Source organism: Mirounga angustirostris, unplaced genomic scaffold, assembly GCF_029215605.1.
Source record: "Mirounga angustirostris isolate CCGP_5_RB_7025 unplaced genomic scaffold, mMirAng1.0.hap1 SCAF_1, whole genome shotgun sequence".
Lineage (NCBI taxonomy): Eukaryota > Metazoa > Chordata > Mammalia > Carnivora > Phocidae > Mirounga > Mirounga angustirostris.
This window is the reverse complement of record NW_026991709.1, coordinates 155,936,648-155,960,883: the sequence shown is the minus strand read 5'-3', so window position 1 is coordinate 155,960,883 and position 24,236 is coordinate 155,936,648. Positions and strand designations below refer to the sequence as shown.

General features: G+C 40.4%; 1 protein-coding gene across 4 annotated transcripts; it reads right to left on the bottom strand.

Annotated features, from left to right (window-relative positions):
* Positions 1-7,267: 7,267 nt before the first annotated feature.
* On the bottom strand, positions 7,268-24,167 carry ZNF35 (zinc finger protein 35). Of its 4 annotated transcripts, none has more exons than XM_064590775.1 (4): positions 22,768-24,167; positions 20,473-20,785; positions 19,161-19,305; positions 7,268-13,133 (listed from the first exon to the last, which is right to left on the bottom strand). In XM_064590775.1, the coding sequence occupies exons 2-4, from the start codon at positions 20,662-20,664 to the stop codon at positions 11,887-11,889; spliced, it is 1,584 nt and encodes a 527-aa protein (XP_064446845.1). In that variant the 5' UTR covers positions 20,665-20,785; positions 22,768-24,167; the 3' UTR covers positions 7,268-11,886. The 4 variants fall into 4 exon arrangements, with proteins under 4 accessions (XP_064446845.1, XP_045760132.1, XP_064446849.1 ...); XM_045904176.3 differs by having other exon boundaries at positions 20,473-20,782; XM_064590779.1 differs by lacking the exon at positions 22,768-24,167 and adding an exon at positions 22,536-22,753.
* Between the last annotated feature and the right edge of the window lie 69 nt (positions 24,168-24,236).

Sequence of the window (24,236 nt, the reverse complement as noted above, 5' to 3'; positions counted from 1 at the left end):
ACAATTAATTCATATCTTTCAATAATCACTCTCAACGTGAATGGCCTAAACGCTCCCATAAAATGGCACAGGGTTGCAGATTGGATAAAAAGACAGGACCCATCCATATGCTGTCTACAAGAGACTCATTTTGAACCTAAAGATAGATCCAGACTGAGTGTGAAGGGATGGAGTTCCATCTTCCATGACAGCGGACCTCAAAAGACAGCTGGGGTAGCAATTCTTATATCAGACAAATTAGATTTTAAACTAAAGTCTGTAATAAGAGACACAGAAGTACACTATATCACTCTTAAAGGGTCTATCCAACAAGAAGATCTATCAATTGTAAATATCTATGCCCCCAACATGGGAGCAGCCATCTACATAAGCCAACTGTTAACCAAAATAAAGAGTCATATTGATAACAATACGTTAATTGTAGGAGACCTCAATACTCCACTCTCAGCAATGGACAGATCATCTAAGCAGAAAATCAACAAGGAAACAAGAGCTTTGAATGATACATTGGACCAGATGGACCTCATAGATATTTACAGAACATTCCATCCTAAAACAACAGAATACTCATTCTTCTTGAGTGCACATGGAACTTTCTCCAGAATAGACCATATACCGGGTCACAAATCAGGTCTCAACCGATACCAAAAGACTGAGATTATTCCCTGCATATTCTCAGACCACAATGCTCTAAAACTGGAACTCAATCACAAGAAAAAATTTGGCAGAAATTCAAACACTTGGAAGCTAAAGACCACTCTGCTCAAGAATGTTTGGGTCAACCAAGAAATCAAAGAACTTAAACAATTCATGGAAATCAATGAGAATGAAAACACATCGGTCCAAAACCTATGGGATACTATAAAGGCGGTCCTAAGGGGGAAATACATACCCATCCAAGCCTCAATCAAAAAAATAGAAAAATCCCAAATTCATCAACTAACTCTACACCTTAAAGAACTAGAGAAAAAGCAACAAACAACCTAAATCACGCATTAGAAGAGAAATAATTAAAATTAGAGCAGAAATCAATGAATTAGAAACCAGAAACACAGTAGATCAGATCAATGAAACTAGAAGTTGGTTCTTTGAAAGAATTAATAAGATTGATAAACCACTGGCCAGTCTTATCCAAAAGAAGAGAGAAAGGACCCAAATTAATAAAATTATGAATGAAGGGGAGAGATCACCACTAACACCAAAGAAATAGAAACAGTTATTAGAAATTATTATCATCAACTATATGCCAATAAACTGAGCAATCTGGATGAAATGGAGGCCTTCCTGGAAACCTATAAGCTGCCAAGACTGAAACAGAAAGAAATTGACAACCTGAATAGGCCAATAATCAGTAACGAGATTGAAGCAGTGATCCAAAACCTCCCAAAAAACAAGAGTCCAGGGCCTGATGGATTCCCTGGGGAATTCTACCAAATATTCAAAGAAGAAATAATACCGGGGCGCCTGGGTGGCTCAGTCGTTAGGCGTCTGCCTTCGGCTCGGGTCATGATCCCAGGGTCCTGGGATCGGGCCCCGCATCGGGCTCCCTGCTCCGCGGGAGGCCTGCTTCTCCCTCTCCCATTCCCCCTGCTTGTGTTTCTTCTCTCGCTGTGTCTCTCTCTGTCAAATAAATAAATAAAATCTTAAAAAAAAAAAAAAACAAAAACAAAGAAGAAATAATACCTACTCTACTGAAGCTGTTTCAAAAAATAGAAACAGAAGGAAAACTTCCAAACTCATTCTATGAGGCCAGCATTACCTTAATCCCCAAACCAGGCAAAGACCCCATCAAAAAGAATTTCAGACCGATATCCCTGATGAATATGGATTCCAAAATTCTCAACAAAATCCTAGCTAATAGGATCCAACAATACATTAAAAGGATCATCCACCACGACCAAGTGGGATTTATCCCCGAGATGCAAGGGTGATTCAACATTCACCAATCAATCAATGTGATAGAACACATTAATAAGAGGAGAGAGAAGAACCATATGGTCCTCTCAATTGATGCAGAAAAAGCATTTGACGAAATACAACATCCTTTCCTGATTAAAATTCTCCAGAGTATAGGGATAGAGGGAACATTCCTCAAGCTCATAAAATCCATCTATGAAAAGCCCACAGCGAATATCATCCTCAATGGGGAAAAGCTGAGAGCCTTTCCCTTAAGATCAGGAACACATCAAGGGTGCCCACTCTCACCACTGTTGTTCAACATAGTACTAGAAGTCCTAGCAACAGCAATCAGACAACAAAAAGAAATAAAAGGTATTCAAATTGGCAAAGAAGAAGTCAAACTCTCTCTTTTCGCAGACGACATGATACTTTATGTGGAAAACCCAGAAGACTCCACCCCCAAATTACTAGAACTCATCCAGCAATTCAGTAATGTGGCAGGATCCAAAATCAATGCACAGAAATCAGTTGCTTTCTTATACACTAAGAACACAACTATAGAAAGAGAAATTAAAGAAACGATTCCATTTACAATAGCACCAAAAACCATAAGATACCTCAGAATAAACCTAACCAAAGAGGTAGTACTCTAGGAACTACAAAACACTCATGAAAGAAATTGAAGAAGACACAAAAAGATGGAAAAATATTCCATGCTCATGGATTGGAAGAATAAATATTGTTAAAATGTCTATGCTACCCAGAGCAATCTATACCTTCAATGCCATCCCGATCAAAATTCCAATGACATTTTTCAAAGTGCTGGAACAAACAATCCTAAAATTTGTATGGAATCAGAAAAGACCCCGAATCGCCAAGGAGATGTTGGAAAAGAAAAACAGCAGGCTTCCCGCTGAGGAGGGAGCCCGATGTGGGGCTCGATCCCAGGACTCTGGGATCATAACCTGAGCCGAAGGCAGACGCTTAACAACTGAGCCACCCAGGCGCCCCTGCTTTTCTTTTTCAACATTCCTCTGGCTACTCAAGGTCTTTTCTGGTTCCATACAAATTTTAGGATTATTTGTTCCAGTTCTGTGAAAAAATTTGATGGCATTTTAATAGGGATTGCATTTAATGTGTAGATTGCTCTAGGTAGCATAGAAATTTTAACAATATTTGTTCTTCCAATCCATGAGCATGGAATGTTTTTCCATTTCTTTGTGTCTTCCTCAATTTCTTTCATGAGTATTCCATAGTTTTCTGAGTACAGATCTTTTGCCTCTTTGGTTAGATTTATTCCCAGGTATCTTATGGTTTTGGGTGCAATTGTAAATGCGATTGACTCCTTAACTTCTCTTTCTTCTGTTATTGGTGTATAGAAATGCAACTGATTTCTGTGCATTGATTTTATATCCTGCCATGTTGCTGAATTCCTGTATGAGTTAAAGCAATTTTGGAGTGGAGTCTTTTGGGTTTTCCACATAAAGTATCATATCACCTGCAAAGAATGAGAGTTTGACTTCTTTGCTGGTTCAGCTGCCTTTTATTCCTTTTTTGTTGTCTGATTGCTGAGGCGAGGACTTCTAGTACTGTGTTGAACAGTAGTGGTGAGAGTGGACATCCCTGCCATGTTTCTGACCTTACAGGAAAAGCTCTGTTTTTCCCCATTGAGAATGATATTTGCTGTGGGTTTTTCATAGATGGCTTTTATGATACTGAGGTTTGTACCTTCTATACCTACACTGTGAAGTTTTAATCAAGAAAGGACCAATTCTTAAAAGGATCAACCCAACAGAAAACTGCTAAAGAACATGAACAAGCAAATGACAGAAAAAAGAAACACACGACTTTGTAAACAGCTGACACAATATCCAGTTTCAGTTGTATTGAACACAAAATAAAACATGAGAGAAGTTCTCACTTATCAGACCAGAAAACAATAGTTTTATAGAAGACTCATGGAAATGGGCATTTTCATATACATACTGGGAACTGCATTTGCAATTTCTATCAAAATACCAAATGTACCTACCCTCTATCAACTTATCCTGCAAAGTCACACACACAACAAGATGGTGTGTTGGGCTATTCACCATGGCATTGTTTGTAAAACAAAAGATAGAAAAGAACCTACATGCCCACCAACAGGATACTGCTACATGAATTATGGTATACCCATACAATTGACTATCACATGGCAAAGAAAAAAAAAGAATGAGGTAGATCTTATAGGCTAATATAAAACCATCTCCAAGATACACTAAATGAAAAAAAAGAACAAACAAAAAAACAAGGTGTAGACAGTGCATATCCTAAGTTCCTGTTTGTGTGTTTTAACGGGGGATACGTAAGACTGTAAATGCACAGACTCTCTCTGGAAGGATCAAGAAATTTGCAACAGTTATTTCCAGGGTACTCCTAACCTGGGGTACTCTGGGCTAGGAAGAAGACTTACTCTTCATTGTTTCCTTTTGTAACTTTTGATGAGAAGGGTCTCTGGAGAGACATTGAGAAAGTAGCTTGGGAGAAAGGGGCACAGGCTTTGACCTCAGAATTATTCTAATACTGACTGTGAATACTACCCTTGAAAATGGGGATTATAAAAGAACTTCCCTCCTCAGGTGAGGACTAAATGGAATAAAGAACATTTGGCATTTGGGCGCCTGGGTGGCTCAGTTGGTTAAGCAACTGCCTTCGGCTCAGGTCATGATCCTGGAGTCCCTGGATCGAGTCCCGCATCGGGCGCCCTGCTCGGCAGGGAGCCTGCTTCTGCCTCTGACCCTCCCCCCTCTCATGTGCTCTCTCTCTCATTCTCTCTGTCTCAAATAAATAAATAAATAAATCTTAAAAAAAAAAAAAAAAGAACATTTGGCATTTAGCCTCCCAAACAGGAACCCCTCAATGAATGGGGTGGTTACAACCTTGCTACTAGCCTGCTAGGACTTAGGTTCCTTCTCCCAAACCCCTGCCCAACACCACAGAAGTATTGACCACTATGAACACAGGGTGGCCCGAGAGGCACAAGGAAACCAGGGCTTCTCAGGACTGGGCCAGGACCCATTTGTCACAAGTCATGTTTCACCGGGGTGTAGAGGCTGATTTCTGGCTTGGTGATTTGCTGCTTGATCTTTCATGCCCCTAAGGCCTGCTCAGTGCATCTGTCCCTTTTCTTCTGGCCCCCTGACCCTGCCTGGGTCAGAATCTCCCATGTAGTCTGACAAAAGCTATCTGTATGGTCTCCAAGATTCCTTTCTCCCCTCACGGCCTAGCCCCCACACTCCAGCCACAACTGTAAGTCACTGCGGTTACATATATTCCCTGCCTGAACTCTGTTCACCATTAGGTTCTAGGTAACTGGTCTCTTTATTCCCCAGTCCCTTATTCTGCTGCTAATATTAGGGGAAGTTAAAACATTTAAAAAAACAATGTTGATATGCTTTGACTTAGCTATCCTAAAAATGAATATTTTGACAGTGATTTGTATACTTGCCAGTGTTACTGTTTAATTAAAAAAAAAAAAAAGGAAAACAACCTGTGACTGATGTTTTCCTTTTTATAAAACATTATAATGAATTATAATGACTTAAAATGTATAAATAATAATGTGATAAGGGGAACAAATCTTTGTAAGATGGAAAATGGATGAAGTGGTAACTGAGAAAGTTGCATGGAGGGAGTAACAGCTTGGAACACTTGCTGAGGGCAATACAATGGAAGGAGGTAGCTAACATACCCTGCCAAATCCCAAAGCAACTTGGGACTTGGAAACCCCAGGTACATTAAGGGTGGGAGGGAAAAGTGAGGCTAAAAATGAGGGCATTAACCAAAAATCTATAATAACACTTGATTTTCTTCTCTCCCATTCCTACAGAAGCACTTATGGCATCCAAGCCCCAGACAAAAACATCAGAGGATTTCCTGCTAAAGAAGCATATGAGCCCCAGACAAAAGATCTCATCATTCTGGCACTTAGAGGTTTCTAGGGAAAGAGCTTGCTCCCTACCAAGTACTCTTGAAGGAAGCCTCTTGACTGAGCAAATTCCACCCCCACACACAGAGGTCTCAATTGGACTTTTGATACACACACACAGATTTATTTGTATATGTCAGTAAGAATCACAACATATTTGAGGGAAGTCTCCAATGAGAGTAAACAAAGAGAAAAAAGAACTCAGGGGCAAGGGCATGAAGGCGTGAGTTATCAGGTGACAAGAGAAACCTTTAAGAAAAGGTATCTCTAAAACTAGAATAGTATACTACAAAAAAGGAACAAACAGGGAAAAAAGGCTTTTTAGAAATTAATTATTGCCAAAATAAGAAATTCACTAGACAGATTGAAAAATAACGAAGGTATTCTCCCTGAAAATAGCACAAAACAAGGACATGGTAATAACACAGAAAGTAGTTGAGGATCAATCCACAAGGTCAATATGTGATTGACAGGAATTCCAAAAAGAGTAAAAACAGAAAAAAAAATATATGGAAAGGGAATTATCACATAACACAAGAAAATTTCCAAGAATAAAAGTAACCTGAGTCACTAGATTGAAAAATTCCACTGAGTACACTGGGGAATCGATTGCACCAAGAAGACTTTAAAAGCTTCCAGGCATGGGGGTATGGGAACAGATTACAGTAATGCAAGTAGTATTTATTGATTGTCAAAGAAATAAGAATCAGACTGGAGGGATGCCTGGGTAGCTCAGGTGGTTAAGCGGCTGCCTTCAGCTCAGGTCATAATCCCAGTGTCCTGGGATCAAGTCCCACATCGGGCTCCTTGCTCAGCCTGCTTCTCCCTCTGCCTGCTGCTCCCCATTGTGCTCTCTGACAAATATATTTTTTTAAAAAAAGAATCAGATTGGAACCAGGCATCTACAAATTCTGGGGAAATTTTTCAATGTAGAATTTCAAAGCCAGTCCAAGTACCAATCAAGCTTGAGGACAGAGAAAGATATTTTTTTAATATATAAGCCCTCAATAATTTTGTCTTCCATATACTCTTTCTTGGCAAGTGCCTTGAAGATGTGCTGCAGTGAAATTAAGGAGTTAATGAAAAAAGAGCAACATGTACAATTCAGGACACAACGAAATCCTGTATAACAACAAAACAGTGGGCAGAAAAACATCAAGGACAGACCAGTGCAGGAAGCTAGAGATCTCTTGAAGAGAAAAAAGGGGATTCAACAGAGTTATCTAATTGGATGGAGAATCTGAAAATCACTCAGAGTGTGCTAAAGGCAACCCGTACAAGGGGGAAAGAAAGGCAACTAAAAACTCCAGTAAAAACAAAATTCAGTGAGTGAGTGAATGTGTGTGTGTGTGTAATCATAGTAAGCTACTTAGATCTGCAATACTTACATGGTCATAATAACATTCATGCTGTTTATTTTCAATTTTTAGAACAAATCAATAAAGCATAAAAGACTAACTATGGTTACAGAATAGAGTTCAAGATTCAGACTTGACATTGTCAGAGGCAGAGAGATGGATAGGAAAGGAGAAAGAAATGGCAGGGTATATCCCACATCTTAAAATACAGAATTAAAATACTGTTTATAGTTAATACATAAAATAAGTATATGTAAATATAATTTTTTTCCTGATTATAAAATTCTTGTTCCTTATAGAAAATGTGGAAATTACTTAAAAAGAAAAAAATGACTTTTAATCACCCATAATTCTATAATCTATAGGACCGGGTTTGAGCCTAAGTTCTGCAATTTACCATTTGTATGGCTGTGAATATATCACTTAACCACTTAACAACATTTTCTTATATTTCCTTCAGGCAATTTATCAATTACTTTTTAACAGTACATAGTATATGAAACATTATATGAGAACTGTACTATATACACAATTATGAATCCATTTTTTCACTTTAAAGCATAAAGTGGAAACATACCATATGCTCTTCCATACTTCTAAATATATACTTGCTAAAGGGCAATCAGAGGGCTCCCAAAGATGAGACTGGAATCAAACCTTAAAAGAAATCTAAAGCTAGGCAAAGTAGACAGGAGGTGGATAAGAAGTGATGATAATAAGCACCGGGGAGAGTGTGAGCAAAGGCACAGAGAAAAGCAAGTATATACCTCCAGGCTACAGTAAAAAGTACATGGAAAGTGGAGAGATTAGGTTGGAAAGAGACTATGAAGACTTAGTAAATCATGTTAAAGGGTATGGACAGGTTTCCTATGAAACATCAGAAGGATTTGGTAGGCCTTGTTTGCCTTTGCACTCCAGGAACTAGCACCATGTTTGCCAAAAAGAGAGTGAAAAGTACTGTTGTAGCAAAAGAATGATACACAGAAAGCCAGAAATACCTCCTGAGTTTCCAGTTTGGGTGCTGGATAATGCTGTCATTTGCTTAAGGAAGGAATCCAGGAAAAGCAAGATTTAGAAGGTTGTGTTTGGGCAACATCCATAACTTCTGACCTCATTTTTAAAAAATGCCACCAGCAATTATGTAGTGCATCCCCAAGTGTGACTTTAGGCCCTAGAGGATTCAAGAACTGGTCTCAGGGAGCCTATATGCCCCCACAAATGAGCAAAAAACTGAATGTGCTATCCGCATTTCTTTGGAAGAGGATCTGCAACTTCCATTAGATCCTCAACGGGGCTGTGAGCCCAGGAAGATTGAGTACACTGGATGGAGGAGCAAAGTGACAGATGTGAAAGGACAACTGCCTAGGCAAGGGAGGGAAGGGACCCAGAACACAGAGTTAAGATTAGCTTTGCCCAAGGACCTCTTCCTGAGCTTGGAGGAATCCATGGGCGATTGAGGGGTGTGTGTGTGTGTGTGTGTGTGTGTGTGTGTGTGTGTGTGTGTGTGAATGATGAGTCTCTCCTATGCCCCTCAAAGTACAAGACTGTATTATCACTTTCACATCACTGTGCTCCCCTTAATACACAACTGTTGTACTCACTTGAGACTTCCTGGCTCTACTCTTAATACCCATCAATTGGCCTGGCTCTTTTATAACTAAAACTCTGATAGCTCTTGGCAACTTAAGAAACAGGGCTTGAGTTCCCATCCACTTCTAGAAATAACAGCCAAGGGAGAAAGGAGTTGACCTCTAGGAAAAGAGGAACCTAAGCCAACGGTGACAACTAGTAGTAGTCACTTCTCATCTACCCGAAACCATACAGAAAAAGGAGGGCAGGTAATCTATTCTGAGGACTGGAAATGAACTAGAAGTAAGAGTTGTTAGTTGGGTAAGGATCTGGTCTGTCTGGTAATCCACTAGGCTCACATGATTTGTGCAGGATTGAAGGTCCTGAACCTGTGTGCAGGTTTGTGGAAATCAAGCCATGGAGATGAAATAAAGTACAAATGTAAAAAGTCATTTTGTTGGATGAGGAATATAAATGCATAAAACTTGGTTTGCTCATATATATAAAGTATTTGGTATATTCATTTAAAATACAAATAAAGTTAGGGAACACAATCCTTACAGCCAAGGTACAGGACATCCAGTGCAGCCAATGTTGTTAGCATTCTGTTTTGCTGAAACCACAGAGCACTCTGCACATCCACATCCTTATACTAGGGCCTCCCCACTCCACCTTTGATCAGATGCATTTGTGGTCTGCAGACTTTACTTGACTGCATTGGCCATTACCTTGGTTACACATTGGGTTCCCCTCCAGAATTGAAAAAAAAATACTTGGCCCTGGGAATGAAAAAATTTTTTAAGTACACAAGGTGATTCTAACATGCAGCCAAGTGAATACCACTGTTTCACTGCAAGGTTGGTTCAGTGATTCCCAAATCCAGCTTTGCATCACCATCACCTACGTAGCCTTTTCTGAACTGCCTATGAACAGCAATCTTTAGCCAGGAAATCACAATCACCCATGACAAACATTCAAATAGGAGGAAGAACATACAATGTGAAGCTAAAACAATTTAACTGCCGTAAGAATCCTAACCCAGCTGGTATCATTCAGGAAAGTACACTTTTGGTCTCTGGACAGGTCCAGGTCACAGATTTATCCCCAATCTTCAGACCTGCTCTCCCTCTCTTCTGGGCTTCCTGATCCTGAAGGGGGAAAAACCTAAGCTTGTTCCTCAGCAGACATAAGTGTTATCTTTGGGTCTCTCCACTCCCAGCTGGGGGACAGGAACAGTTACTTTCAAGGTCAGTGAGTACATGAGCATTTTTGATTCTCACTTTTGAATCCTATTAATTTCTTAGAATTGTGTATGATTTAGACTGCAAACTGGGAAAAGGTGGTGCACATGCTTGGATGAAAGACTATGGTTCAAGGGGAGGAGAAAGAGGAAATAAGCTTTGTTTATGCCTTCTGTACATGAAAGTGCTCTGTAAAATACAGAACAAATGAGCCAGTAAGAGTCCCAATGGTGAGACTTCTACATGAGTTGCATCAGATAGCTTATCACCAGGTAGGGCATTTATGATATGCTCTTGCTTACTAAGTGGGGTGAAGAGACAGACCCAGAACTTGGGAGACTCAAATTCCAGTCTCAGATTTGCTGCTTATTGGTCACATGGCCTAAGGCACATCCTAAAATCTGTCACCTCAGCTTCCTCACCTGAGAATGACCCATATACCACTTTCTCAGGCTCTCCGCAGATCTGGGTGGTTAGACACAGCATGGCAGAACAGAGAACCTGGATTTAAGTCCTGGATTTGAATGTAGGCTGTTCTTTGTTGTTTGACCACTCTCAACTAAATGGGGCAAACACTTCTTTCAGTGTTCTAAGGATTAAAGTAAGGATTTATGTGAAAGCATAAGAGAAGTGCTGGGGATTATGATTCTATACATGAAGGTGTATAAACAAAGAATTAAGTTCTATATTAAATACAAGGCAATATTACATAGCTCTACCTATTGCATAGTTTTATAAATCATTTTTTCCAGGAATAAAGGCTCAATGGTAATAAAGGTTATCTTACCTTAGCCAGTTTCTTCATCTTTCTAAGTTTTCACATTCCAATACCTTTGAGCTTCTCAAAAAAATAAAGACCTTAGGAGTCCCACTCTGCCTCCTTCCTCTCCCTGTATTTCCCTCTTTGGTCCTCTTAAAATTAGGACTCCATTATTTCTTCTAAAGACCAGCCAAAAAGTGAGAATGACACCCAAACTGAGCCCCCTGGCTAGGCCTGAGCAGAATGAGCATAGATAATATGGGCATGCCTCTCAGCAAGCTTTATTCTTTGACTCCTCTATCTGAGAACGGGACTGTTACAGGCATCTCACTCCAATGGAATGCAACGGAAGTTAGGGTCACTTGGAGAGCTGATGTTAGCAAATGAATACTGCCTGGCAGCATGTATGACCCCAGTGTTTTGTCACCATCAATCCTCAAGTGCTTGGCCACACAGACTGCAGAATGGAAGACTTGAGATCTCCCCAGAGCTTTACCATACCAAGGTTCATGAGGTATAGACAATTAAAAGAAACAGCTGTTTCCTACTTCTATTTTAGGAGCAGCAGATAATGTTTTTTTTTTTCTTTTAATGTTCAAATTGCCGAAGGAATGGAAAGCTTATAAATGTTCACAGGTGAGTTGTTGGTGAATTGCTACCCCAGGTAGTTTCCTTAGTCATTACTTCTTAACCCAAAATACTAGAATACAAGATTCAAAGCTCCAGAATTCCACCAAGCAGACCTATACCAATAACCTGCCTGTTGCTCAAGAAATTATGAATTTTAAAAAACAAGATTAAGTTAAAATACCTTTTCTCAAATAGGATCTTTATCACTTAGCCTTGTATGACCCATTTCTAAGCCACATTCCATTTCAAACATGACGACAGTTAAAAAACAGTCCTTGCCTTTAGGTGCTTAGCTTTCACTTTAAGTCAGCTTCTGAAATGTGTATGTTCTATGATACACTCCCAAAAACTTACTTTTAAGAATATGGTGGGCCTCATTTTTAGAGGAACGTAACAGCAAAGACGTGTCCAATTAGGGTGTAGTGGATTATGATCAATGTCTGGAGTAACAAATACTTGTTACTCAACAAGATGGGTTCTGTGGTGTCGCATGAGGTGCGAGTTAGAAATGAAAGCTGCACCACACTTGGCACACTCATAGGGCTTCTCCCCAGTGTGGGTTCTCTGGTGCACAGTGAGGCTTGACCTCTGCCGGAAGGCCTTGCCACATTCATTGCATGTGTAAGGTTTTTCCCCATTATGAATTCTCTGATGAATAAGCAGGTATGAGCTACACGTGAAGGCCTTCCCACACTCATTACACACATAAGGAAGATCTCCACTGTGAATCCTCTGATGCACAATAAGGCAAGACAGCTGACTGAAGGCTTTTCCACACTCACTGCAATCGTAAGGTTTCTCCGCAGTGTGAATTCTCTGGTGCACAATAAGGTGTGAAAAACAACTAAAGGCTTTTCCACACTCTTTACACTCATATGGCTTTTCACCAGTATGGCTTCGTTGATGTACAATAAGATTTGCACTCTGGGTGAAGGCTTTGCCACAATCATTACAGGCAAAGGGCTTCTCCCCAGTGTGGATCCTCTGGTGGACAATGAGGTTTGAGCTCCGAGTAAATGTTTTCCCACACTCATTACATTCATAGCATTTTTCGGTAATGTGAACTTTCTGGTGCCGAGCAAGTTGTGAGCTATAACTGAAGGCTTTCTCACATTCACTGCACTTAAAGGTTTTTTCTAAGGAGTGGATTTTTTGATGTACGGTCAGATTTGAACTCTGAGTGAAGGCTTTCCCACATTTTGAACAAACATATGGTTTCTGTCCAGTGTGGATTCGCTGATGTACAACAAGGTTTGCACTCTGAATGAAGGCTTTCCCACACTCATGACATTCGAAGGGCTTCTCCCCTGTGTGGATTCGCTGATGCACTACGAGGTTTGCACTCTGACTAAAGCCTTTCCCACATACACTACATGTAAAAGGTTTCTGTCCAGGCTGGCTTTTCTGATTTTTAACAGAGCTAGAACTAAAGCTATATCTTTCCCCAGATTTCTGACATTTCTGATCTTCCTCTACTTTGAAGCTTTCAGGTACATGACAGTCCTTTACTGTCACATGTCTGAAATCTTTCTTTTCCCTCTTAATTGTCTGCCTCTTTAACATGTTCCCTTTTTCACAGGCTTCTCCTAACTCAGGTCCTTGAGGATTAACTTTCTGGATTCTTCCTGATTTTATGAACGGTTTTTCTGCTTCATCACATATCTCAGTTTTTGGAACCAGTAACTGTGGCTTCTTGGTTTCAGCACCTGAAACAACAAACAGAAAGTACAAATGTCAGCTTATTCTGGCCTAGAAAAAGAAAAGGATCATTAAGTGATAAATGTCAGGAAGTATATGACTTCAGTGTACAAAAAATGGCTTCATCAAAGGAAAGAATTCCCTTCACGTGTCACCTCTCTCCCCCACACCCAGAGCAGAATCCACTGATTTATGGATTTTCCAGCACTTCTACTTACCTCCATTAGACATCCAACCCACTGCCTCATGCCAGGAAAGCCATCTCCAGACAGCTCTCCTGGTTGTGTGATGAATGATCTTACAATTAAGACCAGTTATGAAGGACACCAATCTCTCCCCAGGCTTGCCTCCTTACCTTGGCCACTTAGTGTGGATTTGCTTACAACCCACCAATTAATTAGGGGGATTCCGTCCCTGGAAATGAAGATCTATACAACTTAGACTTTCGTGTATGAGGAAGCTGGATATCAAAGAAAGGATAAGAATGGGTCACAGTGATGGGTAAAGAAGATGTGGTATATATATATACAATGGAATATTATGCAGCCATCAAAAGGAATGAGATCTTGCCATTTGCAACGACGTGGATGAAACTGGAGGGTGTTATGCTGAACGAAATAAGGCAATCAGAGAAAGACATGTACTGTATGACCTCACTGATATGAGGAATTCTTAATCTCAGGAAACAAAGTGAGGGTTGCTGGAGAGGGGGGTGGGGTGGGAGGGATGGGGTGGCTGGGTGATAGACACTGGGGAGGTGAGCACTGTGAATTGTGCAAGACTGTTGAATCACAGATCTGTACCTCTGAAACAAATAATGCAGCATATGTTAAGAAAGAAAAAAGCAGCAGAAGGGGAAGAATGAAAGGGGGGAAATCTGAGGGGGAAACGAACCATGAGAGACAATGGACTCTGAAAAACAAACTGAGGGTTCTAGAGGGGAGGGGGGGTGGGAGGATGGGTTAGCCTGGTGATACATATTAAGGAGGGCACGTTCTGCATGGAGCACTGGGTGTTATGCACAAACAATGGATCATGGAACACTACATCAAAAACTAATGATGTAATGTATGGTGATTAACATAACAATAAAAAAATTTTAAAAAAATAAAAAGAATGGGTCACAGAGGATGCCAAAAGGACCAGAGCAGCTGAGAGTACCTAAAACACTGAGAGGCTATGCAGCATAGAGATTAAGAACATGGATTGTGGAGCCAGACTGCTTGGTTTCAAATACCTGCTCTGCCACTTACCAGCTGCATGACTTTGGGCTAGTAACTTAGCTTCTCTGTGCCTCAGTTTCCTTATCTCCAAATTAGGGACAATAACAGTATCTAGCCCATAAAACCATGAGAAGATTAACTGAGTTACTCTATAGTAATGCCTGAAAACAGCCTTGGAGCATAGGAAGTGGCTCTGTGAGGGTCTGCAGTGACTTTGAGCTGGACAATTAGTGCTGTGGATCCATGTGTTGGGGCCCAGGAGCAAAGACGAACCTTAGGGCATAGGAGTTGTTATGGTGATAGACGGCAACTGAACAGAGTAAACAGCTGAACACTTGTGTTGAGCAAACAGCTTTGCTTTGTGTCAAGGAAAGCTGACCTTTCTAAGTCTGAGACATTGTATAGCCTGCTCCATTATGCCAATATCACAAAAACACCAAAACATCCTGAAGTTTTAAAACTCTTGACTAGTGTCTGGCTGCTCTACATTGCCTCAGAACCCTAATGGTGTCAGAAAAGGGGTCCTGCAGTCAGTAACATAATTCTTTATGTTTGTCTCCTCTCCACCCCTAGTACCCTTGACCCAAGAATGTGCACCCATGCAGCCTAGTGTTGGTAGAGTGAACCTTTCAACAGTATTTGAACTATACCAAGCTCAGGAGCACTACCCAGATAAAGGCACAGGAAACAAGGGTGAACAGCAGAGGAAGGCAAGCCTCTCAGAGGGGGAGGTATTCCTACTGGTGTCAGCTTTGAAGCAGGAAAGCTGTGAGCTGCAGGTCATGCAGCAATTGCAGAGGGGACAACCCAGCATCTACAAAACATCCGACCAGCACAGACCAGGCAACTCTCCAACCTAGGAGATGAGTGAGTGAGACAGGGATGTCGGGATACAAAGCATCATGGGGGGCAGGGAAACAGCCCATTATGGCTGCCTGGTTAAGACAACAGTTATATGACACTCCCCTCACAATCATTCAGACAAGATGGGTGATGTTGGAAAAAGGCAATGCCTGAGGGGCTGCATAGCAGAGCACTGAATGTGGTAACAACAAATTCTGAAATGTTAGTCTTTTTCCAGTTATTTCATTACTACTCTTCTGTTATCTTTCTCATAGCTATTCTATTTTTCTCCCTGTAGTTTAACTGCCCTTACATCATTTTTTTCTCTTTATTTTTTTAACTGAAGTATAATTAACGTACAATCTTTTATTAGTTTCAAGTGTACAACATATTAATTCAACAATTCCATACATACATTCCATGCTTACCACCTTAAGTATAGTCACCATCTGTCTCCATATATTACTTTTTTCCCCACTATCTCTTTCCCCTACTGCCTCTTCATCTCTCCTCTCTTGGTTTTTATTTTAAAAATCAATGTGTGTGAAATATTCTGATTTTTCCCTTGTAATGGTTTCATGTCTCTTCTGCTTTCCTTTTGCTCATTACTTTGTTCTCTTTTATGTTCTCTACTTCCTTTATCCCATACATCTCACCTAATTTTTCTCCCTTCTAAATCTCCCTCCTGCTTTTTTCCATCTCCTCCTTCTTTGCTTTAGCCCTGCATTACTTAAAAGGGGGGGTGGGGGGCTCCTATTCCCACTAAGCATCTCTCCAACAAAAACAAAGTCCAAGAATACTTCAGTCTATGACCTCACTTCCATCCCCTGACCTCACTCCTACCTTTTTACCATGAGATTTAGAACACTAGAAAGACATGAAAGAGAAGACTGGTGGGAATTACTGAACCAACTAGAACCAGTAACAGAAACAACTCTTTTTATTTGCATCATGCTTTCTGTCAAAATTATTACAGAAGCAGGTACAACTGTGGCCTACAAGGGTCTCCATGTAGTGGTTATTTTAACAGTTTCATCACAGGGATGAAGTAAGAGCTAGGATCTTAGCCAATGCCCAGGGTATAAGAAAAGGAAAGAAGGCTCATTCTGTGTACTCAAGCTCAAATCCCCTTGGGTTATTAATTAGCCAATAGTGTAGAACCTGTACCTCTGGCTTGTTTGAGATGGTATTTTTCCTTTTCTGGATCTTGAAGGATTACTGTAACCCAAGTAAAGTACAGAAATAAACTAAAAATGTACTTGTAATCAACCAGAGGATAGGCAAAGTAATAACTTCTGAAATCAATACTCTTCCTTCATTTTTTTAAAAAAGAGATCTGAAATGCTATACAAGTCTGCCATCTTAGTTGGTGACTGTATTATAATATATGAAAGGTGATTTAATTTACTAAATTTGTAAGTCATTACAAATTTATTAGATTTACAAAAGTCGTGTGTTTATCAAGATTTTATATATAAGATTAGAAAGTCTGCCTACTTAGGTGTTTGAAATGTTTTACAGAATTAGATAGTATGGGCGCCTGCGTGGCTCAGTAGTTGGGCGTCTGCCTTCGGCTCAGGTCATGATCCCAGGGTCCTGGGATCAAGCCCCGCATTGGGCTCCCTGTTCAGCAGGAAGCCTGCTTCTCCCTCTTCCACTCCCCCTGCTTGTGTTCCCTCTCTTGCTGTGTCTCTGTCAAATAAATAAATAAAATCTTAAAAAAAAAAAAAAAATTAGATATATTAAATTTGAAACTTAATACATTTTACTATTTTTATTTGAGAATAAAAATAAGGAAATTTTTATATAAAGAAATTGATATGTAGGTGGAGCAAAATGCTTTAAAAGGTTTAAAAAATTAATCTGTAAAACCTGAGCCTTAACTAAACATGAATTAAAGAAAAAGTACAAATATTCTTATTTTTATAAAAATTTTTCTAGATGTATAAGTAAAATAAAAATAAGTTATGTTTAGGGGCACCTGGGTGGCTCAGATGGTTAAGCGTCTGCCTTCAGCTCAGGTCATGATCCCAGGGTCCTGGGATCGAGCCCCACATCAGGCTCCTGGCTCGGCGAGGAGCCTGCTTCTCCCTCTCCCTCTGCCTCTCTCCCCTGCTCATGCTTTCTCTCTCTCTCTCTGTATCTCTGTGTCTCAAATGAATAAATAAAATCTTAAAATAAAATAAAATAAAATAAAATAAAATAAATAAAAAAAATAAGTTATGTTTAAATGCTTAAAAACTTGGTTTTAAATGTATAAACTTTAATAAATCCAATAGTAATTAATACACAGGAAATTGTAGATAAAACTCTCTCAAATATTATCCACCAGTAACACATCAAAATTTCCAAAACATGTTCATGTATATTATATGATTTTAGCATCAAGATAAAACTATTCTCTTTCACCTGTGTGGGAGCTAAAAACAAAAAAAAGGGGGCAAGACTATGTCTTATTCACCTATAACACTACCCAGCACATAGAAAGCAGGCCCCCCCCAAAATCCTGTATTTACTGAATGAATACATCCCAGTTGACAGAACAGGAAATGGAGGTTGAGAGAGAAAGGACTTGTTCAAGGTCACAGAGTTATCAAAGGCAGGGCAGCAACTACACTCGCATCTTTCTCTTAATTCCTAGAGCTCATGTCATTGCTACCTGCTGCTATGCAAACAGCTGGCAGCACACAAAAGGTAAATTTTGGCTGGGAACAGGTTCTTAAGGTATGAGGCAAAGAAGGAAAAGAGTGACCATTCCTGATGGATGGGTGCCACTGCTGGAGTTAAGACAGTGAATGATTGCTAAAGCAAGGAAACAGAAAGTAAGTGATAATGAACAGAATGTACCAGAGAGAATGAATAGAGAGCAGAAAAGTGGGCAACAGAAGCTGCTGACAGGGGGAATGATTAAAGAAAGAACAGACAAGAAAATGAAAGGTGATAATCCTAACATTTCCCACAATACTGGTTTAAGAAAGCAGTCAGTCTGGGCGCCTGGGTGGCTCAGTTGGTTAAGCGACTGCCTTTGGCTCAGGTCATGATCCTGGAGTCTCTGGATCGAGTCCCGCATCGGGCTCCCTGCTCGGCAGGGAGTCTGCTTCTCCCTCTGACCCTCCCCCTCTCATGCTCTCTCTCTCTCTCTCTCATTCTGTCTCTCAAATAAATAAATAAAATCTTAAAAAAAAAAAAAAAGAAAGCAGTCAGTCTGAGAAATGGGTTAGAGAGCAGAGTGGGTTCAAAATATTCAGATGTAGCTCTGGACCAGGCAGACTTATAGAATGTGAGTACCAGAAGGAACTTGGCAGTCATCCAGAGACTACTTCTACAACACAGGACCCATGGCTACCATATTCTTGACCCACAGTTACATGTCACTCCTCCACAGGTAAGCTTCTGCCATTGCTAGTCAGACATATCCTGAGTCCCAGCTTAGAGAAAAAACCAGGTGATAAGCCAGCCGTCTGTACATCCATGAAGACCTAGCTTTGAACATCAATATAGTTGACACATCTGCTCAAAATCCTCTGGAATCTGCACAAAGATCTATAAAAACAGAACATTTCCAGGACAGTTCCTCAAAATCACCACAAAAATTGACCCGTCTTTTACATAGCTAGCCTTAGCTAGCTTCTCTTCCAGGCTCACCAACTAATGATAAACACAAAGCACATGAAGAAGATGTGTCTCCATGTGTGAATAGATATGAAGCTTGCTAATCAGTAAATGTGATTAAAAGGTGAATTTGGAGTTCACCTGTGTTTGTCTGGTGTCTTAAGACTGTGCAAAATAAGCCATTTCCTGTGACAAATGCATATGCATCTTTTGGCATTCCTCTATCCAGCTCTCCCTGATAGTTTCAATACCTCAATACTCTATGTTTCTCAACTTAGGAGACCAGACCACCAGTCTCTGAATAGATTTTTGAGAAACCCCAATGGTCAGATTCTGAATCAGGGAGTTAAACTTTACCTAGAGAGGTCATAATCCCATGAGTCTCCAGTATTTCACTCTTGGCCAGAGTCCCTGGTAATGAGTAGCTGCCAATGGCTGAGGCAGCAGGTGCCTCCTGTGTTGCTTTCAGGATGACAGCCATATCCCAGAACATGTTTGGACTCTAGAGATAAGAAAGCACAGGTCAGTTTATGAGGCGATTGTTAGTGGGAGGTGGTATGATTAGTTTTCAAGGTGAGAACATAAGTACCTATTCCTGCAGACCATAAAAGATTTTTTTTTTAAAACAACAAAAAGGGAAAATAAAGTCAGAGTCTTCTCTGATCCCCCAACATGAGTCAGATAGACAATCAAGCCTGCAACTTTCTTCTCTATCACTTTGATTTCACTTCATTGCCCACTCTGGCATCCAAAACTAGCTTGCCAGGGAGTGCATGACAAAAAGAGCGTATGAGGAGATTTTCCAGGCTAGAGTTTTCTGAGGTCTAAGGATCAGAGAAGCAAGATCATGATCTTTGGGGAACCTCAGTCTCATCTGTCTAGTGATGGTAAGGAGCAGTATTTGAAAACATTCGGGAGCACAGTACAGTGTATATCCTCACTACTCGAAGTGCAACCCATAGATCACCAACACCTGGGAGCTTGTGAGAAGTACAGAATCTTAACCCAGACCTTTTGAATCAGAATCTGCATTTTAACAAGACCTCCTAGTGATTAAAATTTGAGATACTAGGGCGCCTGGGTGGCTCAGTTGGTTAAGCAACTGCCTTCAGCTCAGGTCATGATCCTGGAGTCCCGGGATCGAGTCCCACATCGGGCTCCCTGCTCAGCAGGGGGTCTGCTTCTCCCTCTGACCCTCTTCCCTCTCGTGCTCTCTGTCTCTCATTCTCTCTCTCAAATAAATAAATAAAATCTTTAAAAAAAAAAAAATTTGAGATACTAAATCATTTTAAAATTTGAGAAGCACAGGTTAGAGCTATCAGATCCTGACTGGAGTCACCTGAAGGGTTTTTAAAAAACACAGATGTCTGGGTCCCACCCCAAGATTCTCATTTAATTGGAACCAAGTATGGCATGAGCATCACAATTTTATAAAAAGCTCCCCAATTAATTCTGTGTAGCAAGGTTTGAGAACCACTAGTTTACAGAAAGCACTAAACGTCCCCTCAATCAGAAGAGACTGTTTCTATTATATTCCAAAGGCCTAAAGGCTAGAGCCCTAGATAGAAAATAATACTCCAGGCGTGGAAGCAGAGGGACATAGTCGCCCCTGAAACCACTTGAGGTCTTCAGGTCTCTCCTCCCACTTTCTTCCCAGACCATTATTTACCTTTTCCTCCTGTTCTGATATATCAAGGCCTGTCTGAGGACCTTCCCCAGGAGCCCAGACTTTGGTGTTCTCAGAATGCACTTGTTGGCTGGATGCCTGACCTAGGAAGTTTTCTTCCTCTTCCTCCTCCTTTTTCACTGTCACTGAGCCCCAGGGGGCTAAGGCCATGGCCTCTCTCAGTTGTGCAGTCATCTTCTTTGCTCAGGACAGGAACTCTTACAGCTGGGGGCTGCCCAGCAGAGGTCAAGCCCCATCTAATCTTTAAGTTTCAAAAGCTTCTTCTTGAGTTTCTTCCCAGGGCCAAGACTGTCTACTGAAAAACCAGAAAACATTGTTAGCATCAAGCAGAGGTTTGCCTGGATGCCATTAAGCCCACTGGCCAATTTCACCAATGCCTAGGCAGCAGCCACTATAGCAAGAGTCTGCTCTACTCCTCCCTCATAGGATGGAGAGGGTTCAACTGCAAACATGTAATTTATTCCCATAATAATCACATTACAAACAGCTTCATAGTGTTTATTTTTTTCCTGATTATAGAGTTAATGTATTTTTACTGTAAAACTTGAAAAATACAGAAAATGACTAAGAAATATCAGCCCTACTCCATCTCCAAAGAGCTATAGCACCGAATCTAAGATATTTCTTTTAAGGGAAAACCTTCAACCACACTGACAATTATGACTTATTAAACTTTTTGTTTTTTAACTATGGGGATATATATTTTTACAATTATCACCATTTTTTTTTAAGAAGGAATATTACAACACAAAGAGGTTTTTTTTATCGCCAGATACACAATAGCATAAAGAATCTCAAGAAAAAGACTGAGAGTCTAGACACCATCTAGGGGTGGTCATCTCTAGGTGATGTATTTATTTACAGGTAGTTTTGAGCTTCTTTTTGTTTATTTTTTCCATTTCTTCTAAATGCCTTGTATTCGTCTTAAGATAAAAAAAAGATGTTTTATGTTGCCATTCTTCATGCTTATCATTTTTAGTAGCTATACATACAAAAACTTATATTAATTCTCCTAATCTGTCATTCTCATCCAAAAAGGATCAACACAGAAATATGTATAAGTAAATATATGTCCTACACACACACACACAGTAATTATCAGTCATCAGTGTTTTCTCTGCATTTCCATACAGATAATGTACACCTTTACATATATTGCTTATTTTCCCAAAAGAGATTAGATTACACTCGTGCATTTTTCAGCATTTAAACTCAATTTCTATATTTCTCACACTATTCCATAGTCTTGAATAAATCTTTCAACATAAGTACATACAGAGCTACCTCATTCTGGCATTATAACTTAACCAACCCTATCTATGAGCCATTGCTTTAGTAAAAGTTTTGTTTCCAGTTTATATTCTTAACAATGTTAAAATTTTTTCTGTGCAAATAGTTTTTTCTTCTGCTGAATTATTCCTTCAGAATAGAGGGATTACTGGTTTAAGGATTTCATGGTTGAGATACAGTGCCAAATTGCTTTCTAAAAGGATCACACCAAATCACACCACCACCAACTTAACAACACCCTTTTTATCATAGCCAAGCCAGCGGATCTTTGTTGTTTTTGTTGTTTAATTTGTGAGTAAAACGATCTTACTAGTTTAGTTTATTATGAAGAAATTAAGATTTTTCTATTCCCCTTCAGATGTTTTATTGGGGGAAAGAGTGCTAAATTCTATTAAGTCCCCTTTTGCTATTATTGAAGTAATCACATGCTTTCTCCTATGTCAACTTACTGTGAATTTACCGTACACACTGAATTTCTTAAATAACAATAGCACTTTCACTCCTGCAACAATTCTCAATCCTGGAGGATTATTCTTTCCATGATTAGCTGAATTCTACCATGTACGAAGGCCCTTAACACTCGTCTCACCTGTGTATAGGCAAGACTGCCTACACTTCGAGCCTTCTTACCGTACTGCTGACAAAACTCACATCGCCTCCACCCCAGACAGCACCGAGTTCCCTATCAGGGGCTTCCCTTTCAGTGTCCTTTCCCTATTTCCAAATGTGGCAACCCACCTCCTCCCCCTTCATACCTCAAACAGCCCTATTCCCGGGGTGAGCCTGGCCCCTGGTGTTGTCCGTCTCCAAGGTCCCCCAGGCCAGACCCCCGGTAGGCGGCAGCCGTGTTTCTGAAGTGGTGGGACGCGGAGCCGCCCTAGGGACAGACAAACCTGGACCTCCGAGGGGAGGTCGCGGCAGTCCGCCCCTGGAATGGCCCCTCCCGCACCCGCAACGTCCGTGCCCACCACCGCCAACTCCACTGACCGTGTTCATAGAAGACGCCGGCCGGAGGTCACGGGCTCTATGCCGAAAGGCCGGCAGAATCCGACGTCCTGCGCCTGCCGGCGCGAGAACAATGAGCGGACAGGAAGTGCCTCGAGACGGACTTCCGGCTTCCCAAGTCGCCAGGCCGGCCTCTCTGGGAACCTCGGAGGTGCTGTCTTCTCGATGGGTGTCCAATATCGCTGCGGACCAGGGATGGGAGCAAAAGTGTTTAGGAGGGTGCAGGTGTACTGTGGCCCTGAGCTTCAGGGAAGGGTACATCCCCTGACTTGGTAGTAGTTACGCGAGGCGCATACGCAGGAGCCTGAAGCCAGAAAGCATTTGTCTGTAGAAAGCCCTGACAATTTTGCCTCAAACGTTTTATTTTGAAAATACAAACGGTACAGAAAAGGTGAAAGAATGGTACCATGAATACCTGTATCCTACATCTGGACTCAACACTTGACTACGTTTTCCTTCTCTCTATATATATACTGAAAAATATTTTTTTGAAAGTTGTAAACATCAAACCACTTCATTCCAAACTCTTCAAAATGCATCCTTTAATAATAATATTCTCCAAACATTATAATACCATTACATAATGGTAAGAAAACTAACAATTTCCTAATATCATCTAATATCCAGTCATATTCAAATCTCCCCAGCTACCCTAAAATATGTATTTTCATCATTTTGTTTTCAAATCGGTTTCACACTGCATTTGGTTATGGCTTTTTTAGGGTCTTGTTTTACCTTTTACTTTGAATTTAACAATTCACAGGAAGTTGGAAAAATACCCTTCTCCCAGTTTCCCTCAACAGGTACAATTTACATAATTATCATTTAATATAAAAATCAGGAAGTTGACACTGGTACAATGTTTGTGTAGACTTCTACCTCATTTTATCACATGTATTTGTGTAACCACTACCACAATCAAGATACGTAACTGTTCCAACATCACAAAGACCTTCCTAAGTGCTACCCCTCTCTCTCCCTCCTGCCCCCTCCCACCATCCCCAACCTCTGGCAACCACTAATCTGTCTTTCATCTCTATATAGTTTTGTCATTTTAGAATATTATATAAGTAGAATCATACAGAATACCACCTTTTGAGATTGTATTTTCACTCAGCGTAATTTTCTTGAAATTCACTTGTCACTGCAGGAATAGGTCATTCCATTTTATTGGAGAGTAGTAAGTATTCATGGTATAAATAGAATACTGTTTTGGCCACTTGTTGAAGCTATTTTGGGTTACTTACAGATTTTGACTATTACAAGTAAAACTGCTATGAACAGTCATGTACATATGTTTGTCTGAATTAAGTTTTCATTTCTCTGGGGGTAAACGTTCAGGAGTACAAATACCAGGTCATATCGTAAGCGCCTGTTTGGTTTTGTAAGAAACTGCCAAACTATTTTCCAGAGTGGCTGTATCATTTAACATTCCCAGCAACAGACAAGAC